The sequence below is a fragment of the Candidozyma auris genome, chromosome 1 (genome assembly GCF_003013715.1).
Source record: "Candidozyma auris chromosome 1, complete sequence".
In the NCBI taxonomy this organism is placed as follows: domain Eukaryota; kingdom Fungi; phylum Ascomycota; class Pichiomycetes; order Serinales; family Metschnikowiaceae; genus Candidozyma; species Candidozyma auris.
This window is the reverse complement of record NC_072812.1, coordinates 1,084,208-1,096,755: the sequence shown is the minus strand read 5'-3', so window position 1 is coordinate 1,096,755 and position 12,548 is coordinate 1,084,208. Positions and strand designations below refer to the sequence as shown.

The window sequence follows — 12,548 nt, the reverse complement described above, 5'->3', positions numbered from 1 at the left end:
TGCTGGTGCGCAGCCGTATTTGTTAGCATATTGAGTCAGATGGAGAACATGGGAATCGGCTGGTGTTATACTTTAATGGCATTAGTCTGCGGAGTTTCCAGCCTTTGCATCGTGTACTTGTACACACACAATTGACTTTCGTTTAGGGATAATAGACATAGACTTAGGTGAGAACCTGTAATTTCCAGTCTCCGAGCTGACTTCCCTCAGGTTGTATTTGAATAGTAGCCTTCTCATTTTCAGGTAGCAGAACAATGGCACCATCCACGCAGAATCGTCTGGTGTAAGCCGGAAGTAAGTTCTCCCCTTCTAGTATGATATTTTGATCAAGAGTAACCTCCTTGTATGAGACCCTGGGATTGTCGATATGTTTGCCGTTATCATAGGCTTCCATCATGACGTCAAACAAATACTTGCCTGATATGCTCTCTTCGTGTTCATATCCTACTGTTAGCAAGTAAAGAGACAGGTCAAATACGTTTCCCCTTGGCAGGATTCTGAAGCCTGGCTCGAACTCCTGAACCGGAGTAACAATTAGGTAGGAAAAGGGACCATTTGTTTTGACCACTTTCTCTTTGGACTTAATCAAAACAGTCCCCTCATATTTTTGTGGCCTACTCAAGTTTTGTCCTGCAGCAATTTTGAATCTTTCGTTTCCGTACTGGCGTAGCTCCTCGGTGTCACTATCTGCCACCAAGGAAGCATGAAAAGCCCATGAAAGCACCACCAAGAAATAATACTTCTTCGGGGCGTTGCCCACAAAGTCTCCACGAAATACTTTCTGAGTACCCTCTGGTAGTAATGCCAGGTATACATTTAATGGCTTTGAAAGTGTTGATGTGAAGAGCCTCTGAAGGGCTGAATGGACGTCACCAATACCAAGAGAAAGAGCCAAGGCGTTTCCGGTTCCTGTAGGGATTACAGCCAAATCAATGAGTCCTGAATTGAGACTCTCGCTAATCCCATTGACAAACTCGCTAATGGAAGTATCACCACCGAGTATGATGACCAACTTAGGCTCTGGTGAGGAAGGCAAAGATGAAGCGAACTCTGCAATTGACTCTGCAGATGTTGTGGCAACATAATGATGCTTGATGTGGATTAAATCTTCGAAAATCGGCTTGAGAATTCTGGCATAGATGCTATCATCTGAGTTTCCTTGTCCCTTTCCTGCCTTGATGGAGTCCACCACGTAAACTTCTCTATTGGCAATTAATGAGTCATTCTTGGAAACCGCCACATATCCTTGCTCAGGTGATATAGTCTTACTCGTACTTAAAGTCCAGACGCCATCAGTTTCAGCCACTGACACGGCAATTTGACTATTTTTCTCGTAAAAAAGAGGTCTCATTTGGTTTGTGGAAGCACTCCTGTGTGCGATTAACGTATTCAGCAGCCACACTTGGTGATAAGCACTCTACACAGTACAATAACTCGCTTACTTGAGGAGTTCCCTTAACTACAAACTAATTGATGCTGCTTTATCAGTAATGACTTTCATTTCATCTCCTATCGTAACCGCTTCTCTTATAAGCACCTCCAAAACTGTTATGGTTATTGAAACCTTGATTCTGCTGTCCCTGATAGCCCTGATTGTATCCTTGATTAAATCCTTGATTGTAGTTCTGGTTGTATCCTTGATTATGATTCTGATTATAATTTTGATTGGGGGTCTGATGATAGCCCTGATTGTAATTCTGGTTATAATTTTGACCCTGGTATCTTTGATAAGTTGACTTATTTTGATAACTTTGCGAGCCATAATCATTGTATCCTGAGTTGTGATTATTCCCGGCATTATACCCTTTATTGGGATAATTCTGATTGTAGTTATTGTAGTTATTGTTGTAGTTGTTGCCGTAATTGTTGTAATGCTGACCCTGATTTTGGTACCCGCCTCTGCCATTATACCCGCCTCTATTGCCACGATTGTTGTAGGTCCCACGACCACCAAATCCACCGCCTCTTCCACGGTTAGGGCCCGGCTGACTACCAATGTAGGGAAGTGACCGATATCCCCCTTGTCTCATATCGTACATCATGTAATCATCCTTGCCTTTTGGACCCTTGTTAACATAATCAGAAACATTCTGGAAGCGCGGTCCATTTCGCTGTCTACTTGTGAGGGCATACTTATCATCCTCTGTAAGCACTTTGGCGTGAGGTATGTAGCCATTGAGTATCATTGATTTTCCTGGGGTAGTCTTAGGGAAGTTATACCACGACATCAAATATGCTGCGTTCGAAACGTCAGGCATTTCTCCTTCCTTAAGAGGAAACTTCATTTCTCCATCAGGAGAGTATGTCAGTACTGGTTTGACAATACCCGCAAGACCGGTTTTGACAGCTTCGAAAGACACAATCTGATCTTCCTCAAATGCATGCAAGAATTTCTTGTAGTTTTTGTTTTTGCTCGAGATGAAAAGCTGCGCTTCTTTATTCGTGTTGCGCTCCTTCTCAGCGTCTGTCAACAAGTCGTACTTTCCACGCACTGCGGTAAGAAGCCTGTGTTCATCGATGAAAGGTAAAAGTGCAATACCCTGCCAGCTCATCTTGGCACCATTCATGTCAATTTTGAAATTTTCTGGGTAAAAATCTATGATTTCACTGTCGGGGCTTGACATAAGTTCTCTGAACACCTCAGGCAAAGCATGGCCAGAAGCAGCTGGTAAAACAGACATAAGCTGTTCGTAAGGGCTGAAGGGCTCACCCTGAACGAATTTAACACCTTGATTTCCAAAGAGCTCTCTCAAGTCCGTGAAATCAGCAGCAAATGGAGCATAGTGGTATGGATAATACCATTGCCATGAAGGGCATCCCTGATAATAATACAAAAGTACCCAAGAAACACCTTCAATATATGAGTAGACGAGGTCTTTCCTTTGTTTATCAATCTCTTCCTTAGTCGACAAGTCGAATTTTATCTTGTAATACCGCTCTTTGTATCCTGGTTCCCATTCTCTTACTTGATCCTCATCGGGATCTTCTTCTGAAAGCTCTGTCGACTCCATGTCGCTTGCAGTCCTTTTATTAGTTTCAGATTGTTCCGCGTCGCTCTGGGTTTCTGATTTTTCTGGAGAGCCTCCGCTTTTCTGATTTAGAAGCTTTTTGAGTGCAGCAGCAGCATCAGCATTAGCCATGTTAGCTTTCGTTATTATGTCACGATTGTGGACAATGTCCTTATTCGAAAGCTGTGCATAGCCATCAACAAGCTTACCCGACGTATCCATGAGAGGCATACTCTGATCAGCTGTAATAGGCGCCTTCTCCTTACCTTTTGAAACAGTGGAAAGGTATTGAGCACGCAAACTTTTCTCTTCGTCTTGCGCAATCTTTCTTCTCTTGTCATTATGCTGATAACGCTGCTCGTTCTCGTGTCTCCTCCGCAAGATGTCATCTTCCTTAACCGAAAGAGCCTTAAGAAGTTGTTCAACTGCATCAAGATTGAGCTTACCATCACATGTTAAGTAATCACTGACCCTTGATATGATCAGTTTCCAGCATCCTACCAAGATATCAATACCATTATCACGAACACTCAAGGAGGGCAAATGGGGCAAAAAATCATTTCCAACAAAGAAACACATGAACACCCAGTCGTCAATTGCCCTTTCTAAGTCCCATTGAGGACCCATTCTCACCTTCAACTCCACTTCCAAATACTCTCGGAGCACGTTGACATGAAGCCATAAAAACGGCTTCTTTGCATCTTTGGCATCCAATGCCTTCTTCTCTTCTGCGGTCATGTTCATTTGATCGGAAATTCTCAAATTTCTGGACCCTCCCCCTTGAGCAAATACATCCTCTCTTAAAACTCTAAAATGTGGTTCATGAGTAGCCAAACCCAAGAAGATAAGATCAGCATCAAGACCATAGATGCAATGTTTTGTGTTAGGATCATGCAGAGGATCAGAACGCTGCGATCTGATGAAGCTCATAAGCTTATGCTCACCTTCACCAGGCACCGTAGCATCACTAATAATCACCTGCAAGTCCTTCCAGCCTGGGTCAGAAGCTAGTTTGTAGGCCACCCAGTATCTCAAAGCTGCAGCTAAACCGTCCATGAAGGGTGTACCGGGAGTGATTGCGTTAGAATCCCACTTCTTTTTACCCTTGATCGATTGCTCAATGATCTCACCGCGAGCTTCAGCATCAGCTATCTGCCTCTCCATCTCTTCATCGTGTATCTTCGCATCCTGTGCAGCACGAAATCTTCTAGCTCTCTGTTGATTCATCTTTGCCCTTGGCGCCACTCCATCGACGGCAATAACCAACACCTTTCTAGGTCTAGCCATCATCAAGACACGATCGGTGTACTTGAACACGTCCAAGAACATCTCGTCCTCGGTCTCAGGAGGCGGTTTGTGCTCAGGGTGGGAACAAGGATGAACAATACCGTTCATATCCAAGTATAGGTTATCTAGTTCGCCATTTGGGTTAGGGTCCAGGTATTGAGGTTCACGACCGTACTGGGCGTCGCCCTCGTCTTCCACCACGGGAGATATGATTTTCGGGTACTTTCTTGAAAGCCACCTGAAAAGAGCTGGAACACCCATGTTCCTTATGAGATTATAATTGTTAGGACCAAAACTTATCGAAGGTTTGCAATAGTGGAGGCAGAAAAAAGCAGTGTATGCAGATCAGTATGGGTTTTGGCGAAGAGGTGGATATCTGATCACTGGAAACCTAAATAATCAAGTTTTTAAAATGCTACAATAGAATTTAGTCCAAAAATGTAGTTTCAAGCTCTTGTGTAAAAATTGTAATTGTTCGTTATGTTGATGCTTCACTCTGTCGATGAATTTTGCAGTCATTTCGAGAAACGCAGTAGACGTACTTGGGACTCACAACAATGAGGTCCAAATAATAATAAGATGCTAAGATTCGCGTAATAAGATTGCTTTAGTAGATTAGTATAGAGGTCTTTCACTAGTGTTCAGATTTTTTCACTACCGTAAAGTCTTCCTCACTTGAATGAGACACGGAGCCTACAGCTTTTGGGGTTACTGAAATCACAATTAATAGTATACACTTATTTGTCCTTGCTAAGGACACCCTCTCTCTTTTCCTGGGAGATATCTTCAACAAACTCCTGAGAGACATTTTTTTCTTCGTAGGACATGACACCATGATCGAAATGAATCCTGTTGAGCTCAGAGTGGTCGGGGCATAATTCTGGGCCCTTTCTACCAACAAGGTACCATGGCAAGTTGAAGATCTCCTCCATACTCTCTAAAGAGCGACCAGCAACCTCTGGAACAAAGAACCAGGCCCAGAAGAGAGAAATGACCAAAACACCAACGAAGAAGTAGAAAGCACCATATGGGTGCATGGAAAGCATCATCTTAGGCAATGCCTTGGAGTTACCGTACTGGTTGGCAAAGTGCAAAACCATGACGGCAGACTGGGCGAAGGAACGGATGTTTAATGGGAAAATTTCAGAACCCAAGAGGTACTGAATCGAGTTGAATCCCATGGTCCAGCCACATCCGGAAAGGAAAAGGGCAGCCAAGGCACCTTTGGAGGCTCTAGCCTCTGAACCAGTCATCAAGTATTCAGTATCGGCAGCGCCTGGAACAATGGTAAGGAAAATGGCGAAGTAAAGCAAACAGACCATTTGAAGGGTGATACCCATGTACAATGCAGTTCTTCTTCCCAAGAAGTCGATGATGAAGAAAGCAGACAAGTATGCGGAGCAGAATTTAACCAAACCCAAGATAGCGGTCATCTTCATCTTCTCGACACCAGTAACACCAATGACAGCGAACAACTCAGGAGCATAAATGGTGACAGCGTTGGCACCAGACCACTGGCCCAACACTTGAGCAGCAGCCACAACGAGGAAGAATCTATATCTGTTTGCTTTCTTCAAAAGGAACTCCTTGATAACTTTCATGAAGGAGTTTCCAGAAACAGCAGCCTGCTCAGCAGCAATCTGTTCATTGATATCGCTGATTTCACCAACAATGTATGGGTGGTCAGGTGGGAGTCTTCTCAATTTGGACAAAGACTCAATGGCTTTCTCAGGCTTTCCCACCTTCAAGTACCATCTTGGCGATTCCCAGGTAAACACGAAAGACATGATCAAGATCAAACCAGCAAAGACAATCTTCAAACTGGTGGGAACAACCCACTGCATTTTCTGGGTGCTGTTCATGTGCAAAGCAGTACCGTAGTGTGTGAAGTAAGACAACATTATACCCAAGTACACGGCACCAGCGAAAATGCAACCACAAAGACCTCTGATCTGCTTTGGGGCAACTTCTGCTAAATAAGTTGGGCCAATAGTGGTTGTCTGACCAATTGCCAAGCCCTCAATGAATCTACCGGCGTAGAGCTGGCCAACATCATATGAAGTGATTTGAATAATCACAGCAACAACCCAAATAATAGTAACCTCTCTCAAGGCATTGACACGGCCCAACTTGTCGACGGTGTACATGGCGATCAAGGCACCAGCAACGGAGCCAAGCTGCACCATCGAGGTGATGTTGGACTTCAAGTTTGCCAACTCATTTGCTGATTTTGACTCGTCAGCCAAGCCGAACTGCTGTTTGAACGAGGGCTGGGCCACACTACCAGAGATGCAACCTTCATCAAGACCACGAGCAGCACCTAAAACACCAAACACAAACACAGAAAGATACAAGGTCCAGTTGTAGATTTCACTTGGGGAGTCGTGATCCTCGACCCTCCATCTGAATTTTTTCTTTTCTTTAACGTCCTGAGTATTGGTGATCACTTGGTTCTTCTCAATGTCCAGCACTGAAGAGCCAGAGTACTTCTTCTGCAAAGCGCTCATAAAGTTTCTTGAATAGTAGAACAATAGACTACAGAAGAGAGAGAAAATCCTTTACGGGGACGGCGTCATTATATATAGTGGCTAGCAACGTACGGAATTAATGGTGAGAGCAGAGGTTAGAATGGGTGCGAATACGTGAGACGGCATGCATTGCGACCAAAAGTCCAGGGGCGGTGGGTAGACTCAATTCAAGAGAGAAAAAAAACCTACGATTTCCCCACAATAATCGAGACCTGCCTGCAGAAATTGGTTTTGCACCCACTTTCTTTGAGAGCTTAGCGAACAATGGCCTCACTTTGGTCAGCAAAATGCCCACACTTGTTTTGTGACACTTGAGTTGAATGGAAGACACGTCCATGAAAGTATGGCCATCAGTAGTAGCGTGACCTTAAAAATATGTACAATTAAAGAAGAAGAAAAGAAATAATAATAAAAAAAAAAATACGGCCTATCAACCGCGTTCTCAGAGATATTCCATCATGGACAGTATTACACTTGCAGCAAACTCTAATTTCAGGGAGCAGCACGGGGCACACCTCCCACTTCGTTGCCCCTCACGAGGAGATACTGAGGGCACCTTAGTTCGGCAGACAAGCACCAGATAACGAGCTCTGAGGGGTTCAAGAGATTAAGTGAAACGTTTGAAGCAGCTACTCAATATGAGTACAATAGTCAGTAGGACCACCATCATCATCCACTACAATTCCGCCCTTGGCCATTGGCTGGAGAACACTGCGAGAAGGCCGGCAAATTCCGCTTTTGCAACCATAAAAGCGAAAAGTTTCAAGCGGCGAAAAATTTTCTCTCGTGTTTTGCAGCATGGGCTCATCTCCATCTCTTTCACTCCGGGAAGAGACAATTCTAGGGCAACTTCTGCCGGTAGTGTACGAGATGCAAGCGACGCCTCCAATGCGGCCCCATTGTGCATTGATGCCTATCCCGGCTTGCAAGTGCCCCTCTACGCGATATGAATGGCTATTGCAAGTTCCTCTAGGAGTTTATTTGGTCCTGGGAATGTAACTCTCCTCACTTAACTCCTTGGCTTTTCTGCTCATGTTGAGCTTGATTAGTAGGACTTTGGGGAAAGTGCGGTTTCTGGTAGTGCTCCTCGCGGGGTGCAGTAGGTTTTTGACACTGCGCGTGGGGGCGCAACCGAATCTGCTTGTGGGTTGCCTGATGGCTGCAAACAGCAAAGGGCGGTCTGAGGCAGGGGATTAGTCATGCTTCTGTTTCAGATACTCCTCTACTTCAACACTGCTACTAAGGAAGCTTTCTGATCCCACTTTGGAGACGCACAGTCGTTGTCGCATCTGCGTAATCAGAGTGCCGCCCCCACTCTCGCACAGAGGTATACAAACTCAGACCCCAAGTCTTCCCCTAACCATTTCCTCCATCCACCTACCTTATTTGGACATTTTACATCTCTGACAAGCTGCTCTGCCACTAGAAGCCCCGGAGATTCTTGCGGGGCCTCGACTTTACCTCTGGCAAAACTCCCTCAACCCTCTCTCCCTTCGGCACTCCTTGCCTGCTCACCCCTCAGCATCGCCGTGGGGCCTTCACACAACAATAATGCACTTTGCTTCCCGTGGTCTCTGAGATGGGTAGGCTTCACAAAGGAACGGCATTCATTGCTGTAGGTCGCTCGGCGTGTGTATGCTGGAAGCTCGTGCCTTCATAATATCTGCTGGAGAACGTTGCAAATCAGGCGGTGACGCTATCGCTTCGCATTGCTCCATCACCTATCCATTGATATTGCCACTAGACAAATTGGTGGTGTCGGAAGCTTGCAGTAGTTTTGACATCGTTTGCTTTGAGTGGACTGATGCTTGCAAAGTTTCGTCCCTGCCTGTCAACCTGGCGGCTTTCTTTTCAGCCATGGCTTGGCACTGGGTGGGTATGCATTTGAAGGCTGGATCGGTCTACATCATTAGAGCGCCGAAGGATTCTTGGATTCTGCTTCGGAAAATCGTCATGGGATGATTCCGTGTGTTCAATTTCCAGATGCGGTCGATTTCTCGTCTCTGCGTGCGTCTTTACGAGTTTTTGCCCAGTGCATCAACACTTTTATTTTTTTCTACATCTGCCCCTCTCTACCCCCAATCTTATCGGACCGGTAGAATCTCTTGAAATCCCGGGACTTTTCGTAGAGTCCTTGATCTCCCCGAATATGCCCGTGGAGAGCGTTTCTAGGGGGGTTGCTGCTTAGTGCATCTCAGTGGGGAAACGTCCCGTTTCGTCACAGCCCCGGTACCAATATTACATTTCTATTGTTCTGTAAGTGGAGAAATTCAGTAGAGTCTTTACTGCTTAGATTCTTCCGGGATTTTGGGTCCCAAAATCTTCAACACTGTCCGAAACTCGGCCCCGATATCATCTTGGCAACAAGTTTGGAGGTCTTCAGCATTTCCTAATGTTTCATGATTTGCCTGCAATTTCTATCTATGAATCCTCTACTCCTGCCATTTCTTCGTCCTTCTTATGATCCTTTATAGATTCATCTTCTCCCCTTTGACTATGGTTGACGTCTTCTACCATATGCTCAGAACCGCCCTTCTCCTCGTAAGACACCTCACCGTTAGAATAGTGAATTTTGCTAAGCTCAGAATGATCAGGACAAAGTCTGGGTCCGTGTCTGCCAATTTGGTGCCATGGTAAATTGAAAATATCGTCAATACTTTCCAAAGAGCGGCCAGCCACCTCAGGAACGAAAAACCAGACCCAGAATAACGAGAATGCCAACACTGCTGAAAAGAAATAAAAGGCACCATATGGTTTCATGGCAATCATCATGTCTGGAAGTGCTTTAGAGTTACCATATTGATTGGCAAAGTGCAATACCATGACAAGTGAATTAGCTATCGATCTAATTTTCAATGGAAAGATTTCCGACCCCATGAGGTATTGAAGGGCATTGAATCCAATAACCCAACCTGTACCAGAAAGAAAAATGGCAGCCACTGCACCTTGAGAAGCTCTTTTCTTTGATCCCTTGAGTGAATCATGAATCTCTGGAACAACATTCATAAATATAGCGTAGTACAACTCGCATACAAATTGGAGGGTGATACCCACATACATTGACGTCTTTCTTCCCAAGGCATCGATGATGAAGAATGCACCCAAGTACGCTGAAATAAACTTGACAACACCAGCAATGGCAGTCATCTCTAATGTCTCAACTCCCTTCACTCCAATTACACCAAACAACTCTGGGGCATAAATGGTCACGGCATTTGAGCCAGACCATTGGCCAAGCAACTGGGCTGGAATAGCAATCACCAACAACCTATATCTATTAGCCTTTACTCGAATGAACTCTTTAACAATATTCATAAATGAGTTTCCAGCTTGCGCCTGGTTTTCCATTAACAACTGTTCGTTAATATCGTTGATTTCACCAACAATGAGAGGATGACTTGCAGGAAGCTTTCTCAATTTACAAAGCGCCTCTGTTGCTTTATCTTCTTTGCCAACTTTCATGAGCCATCTAGGTGACTCGACACAAAATAGGAAGGTCATAATGAGTATTCCTCCAGCAAAGATAATTTTCAAGGAAGTAGGGATAATCCACTGCTTCTGTGAGCTGTCAGAGATGTGTAAAGCAGTTCCATAGTTGGCGAAACACAGGAGCATCACACCTAAGTACACAGCGCCAGCAAAAATGCACCCGCAAAGACCTCTAATCAGCTTGGGTGCAACCTCCGCCAAGTAAGTTGGACCAATAGTGGTGGTCTGGCCGATAGCAAGTCCCTCAATTATTCTTCCAGCGTAAAGCTGGCCCACTTGTGCTGATGTGAGTTGAATGATAACGCCAACTGCCCATAGAACGCAGACTTGCCTAAGTGCATTCACTCTTCCCAATCTATCAACGGTAAACACAGCAAGAAGAGCACCACCAACACACCCCAACTGCACCATGGAGGCAATATTCGATTTGAGATTGGCAAGGTCGTTTTCGCTCTTGTTAGGGTCGTTGAAACCAAACCTCTCTCTAAACGAGGGCAAACTTATATTGGAACCGATATTGCCTTCATCAAGACCACGAGCTGCCCCTAGAATACCGAAGACCATCACAGAGAGGTACAAAGTAGCATTGTAGATTTCTTTCGGAGAATCATTATCCTCTACTGTCCATCTGAATTTTCTTTTTTGCTTTGGCAAGACCTCGGCGTCTGTCAGAAGATGCTTAGAAGCGTCTGAGTCGGTTGTAAGCATGATAAAAAAAAGTACTGTTGATCTTGATACAGAGAAACGCAGGAGAATTTAAATAATCCCACCAAATCCAGCATGCCTCAAGACGTATGTCTCATCCCAATTCTCCCCACTTTTCGCTCTACAATAAGCACCGCTGCTGCAAGCACAAGTAGCATGACGCTGCGGATATGTCCTTAAAATCCTTGTGTTACGCAAAACAAGAATAGAGTGGGTGGTGCGTGATGCGATGACATATTGCTGCAAGGGTATATGTAATAATAGGCAAACGCTTCTCGGCCCGGGCTGTGGGACACGTTAGACGCGCGCTTGACAGACGTCAAAGTGCTGTCAAGACGCAAGCCAAGCCAAGCCAAGCGAGGAATGGCGAGCAGGAACCTGGAGAAGGAAGGGGGCCGAATATACAAGCTAAGATTGCTATCTTTGATTTTGAGTCTCTTCGGCTCCTTAACTTTCGGCATATTTGATCAGGGTAGCAATAACAGTGGAATCTGTCTGATGCTTTAATTATGCAGTTCTATGCAGATGTTATGTTCACTATGCATTGACCATCGTATTCCTTCTCTCGGAGATGCCGATGGCGACAAGCAGAGTTCCGACGGCGTGGGGTTGTCTTCCTACTTTTTATTCGTTTGTTTCCTTGAGAAAATGAAGGAAACGCTTTAAGATGAATGAACACACATGAAACGCAACAGACTCGCAGGAGTGTTTTCATTAAGAGCAATATTCTTGTCTAAAGCAACACTATACTACCCCTGAGGAAAATACCGCAACTTTTTTGATTCGTGTCTGTGTCGTCGCTGAGGCATTGCGGGGCATTGTGGGGGCGGAGTAGGAAGATTTTCCGATGGTAACACCTAATTCGTCAGATGAATGTCTGATCTGCTAGAAGGTCCGAATGCTCGATCTGAAGAATAAGTTTAGATTTTGTATGACGTTTAAATCGCTAAGTCATGAGTGGTTGCAACCAATAGTCATCCATTTTGTGATGATATCATTTTGACCAGCAAAGTTGTCATCAACAGATTTGCGCCTGCGATAAGCGATCCGATAGCTACTTCCGCTATAGCACAGCCACCAACGGTCGACAGATTCTCAAAAGCGGAATTAGCTATATTTAGAGAACATATCCTTGATTGCAAAAAATCAACATCGGCTAATTTCAGATTACATAAAGTAAAGAAAAAAGAATTAACGACAACTGCAGGACTCGAACCTGCGCGGGCAAAGCCCAAAAGATTTCTAATCTTTCTCCTTAACCACTCGGACAAGTTGCCGATTTAGCGAATTTAGAGGGAGATGCTCATATAATCATACATATTACATGCGAAAATATTTCTTTCAGCTTCCTCAAGAGCATAAATAGCTGTTTTTTTTTCACCCTTGGTATGAGTTTTGCGTGCAGAATGCTCTCCAAAAAAATGGGACTCATTCAAGAAGTTTTCGCTGGTCTTCTTTACCCACAGCAGAAAGAGGTGGAGAGATGGTCTGTGTGACCTCTTTTTTGGATGTTAGAAACTTCCACTGAATT

The 12,548-nt window shown here is 44.6% G+C and overlaps 4 protein-coding genes and 1 non-coding gene across 5 annotated transcripts; all 5 read right to left on the bottom strand. All coding sequences in view use genetic code 12, as the record gives it.

The window, feature by feature from the left end:
* Positions 1-163: 163 nt before the first annotated feature.
* On the bottom strand, positions 164-1,351 carry CJI96_0000506 (uncharacterized protein; the record flags this gene model as incomplete). Its single annotated transcript, XM_029034730.1, has 1 exon — positions 164-1,351. The coding sequence occupies one exon, from the start codon at positions 1,349-1,351 to the stop codon at positions 164-166; it is 1,188 nt and encodes a 395-aa protein (XP_028889972.1).
* Positions 1,352-1,502: 151 nt separating this feature from the next.
* Positions 1,503-4,556, bottom strand: RAT1 (ssRNA exonuclease RAT1; the record flags this gene model as incomplete). Its single annotated transcript, XM_029034729.2, has 1 exon — positions 1,503-4,556. One exon carries the CDS (start codon positions 4,554-4,556, stop codon positions 1,503-1,505), a length of 3,054 nt encoding a protein of 1,017 aa, XP_028889971.1.
* Positions 4,557-5,032: 476 nt separating this feature from the next.
* On the bottom strand, positions 5,033-6,802 carry CJI96_0000504 (uncharacterized protein; the record flags this gene model as incomplete). The annotated part of the gene is made up of 1 exon (XM_029034728.2): positions 5,033-6,802. One exon carries the CDS (start codon positions 6,800-6,802, stop codon positions 5,033-5,035), a length of 1,770 nt encoding a protein of 589 aa, XP_028889970.2.
* Positions 6,803-9,244: 2,442 nt separating this feature from the next.
* On the bottom strand, positions 9,245-11,020 carry CJI96_0000503 (uncharacterized protein; the record flags this gene model as incomplete). The annotated part of the gene is made up of 1 exon (XM_029034727.2): positions 9,245-11,020. The coding sequence occupies one exon, from the start codon at positions 11,018-11,020 to the stop codon at positions 9,245-9,247; it is 1,776 nt and encodes a 591-aa protein (XP_028889969.2).
* A 1,192-nt stretch (positions 11,021-12,212) lies between these two features.
* On the bottom strand, positions 12,213-12,294 carry CJI96_0000502. Its single transcript has one exon. It is a non-coding gene; the product is annotated as a tRNA-Ser (tRNA).
* Between the last annotated feature and the right edge of the window lie 254 nt (positions 12,295-12,548).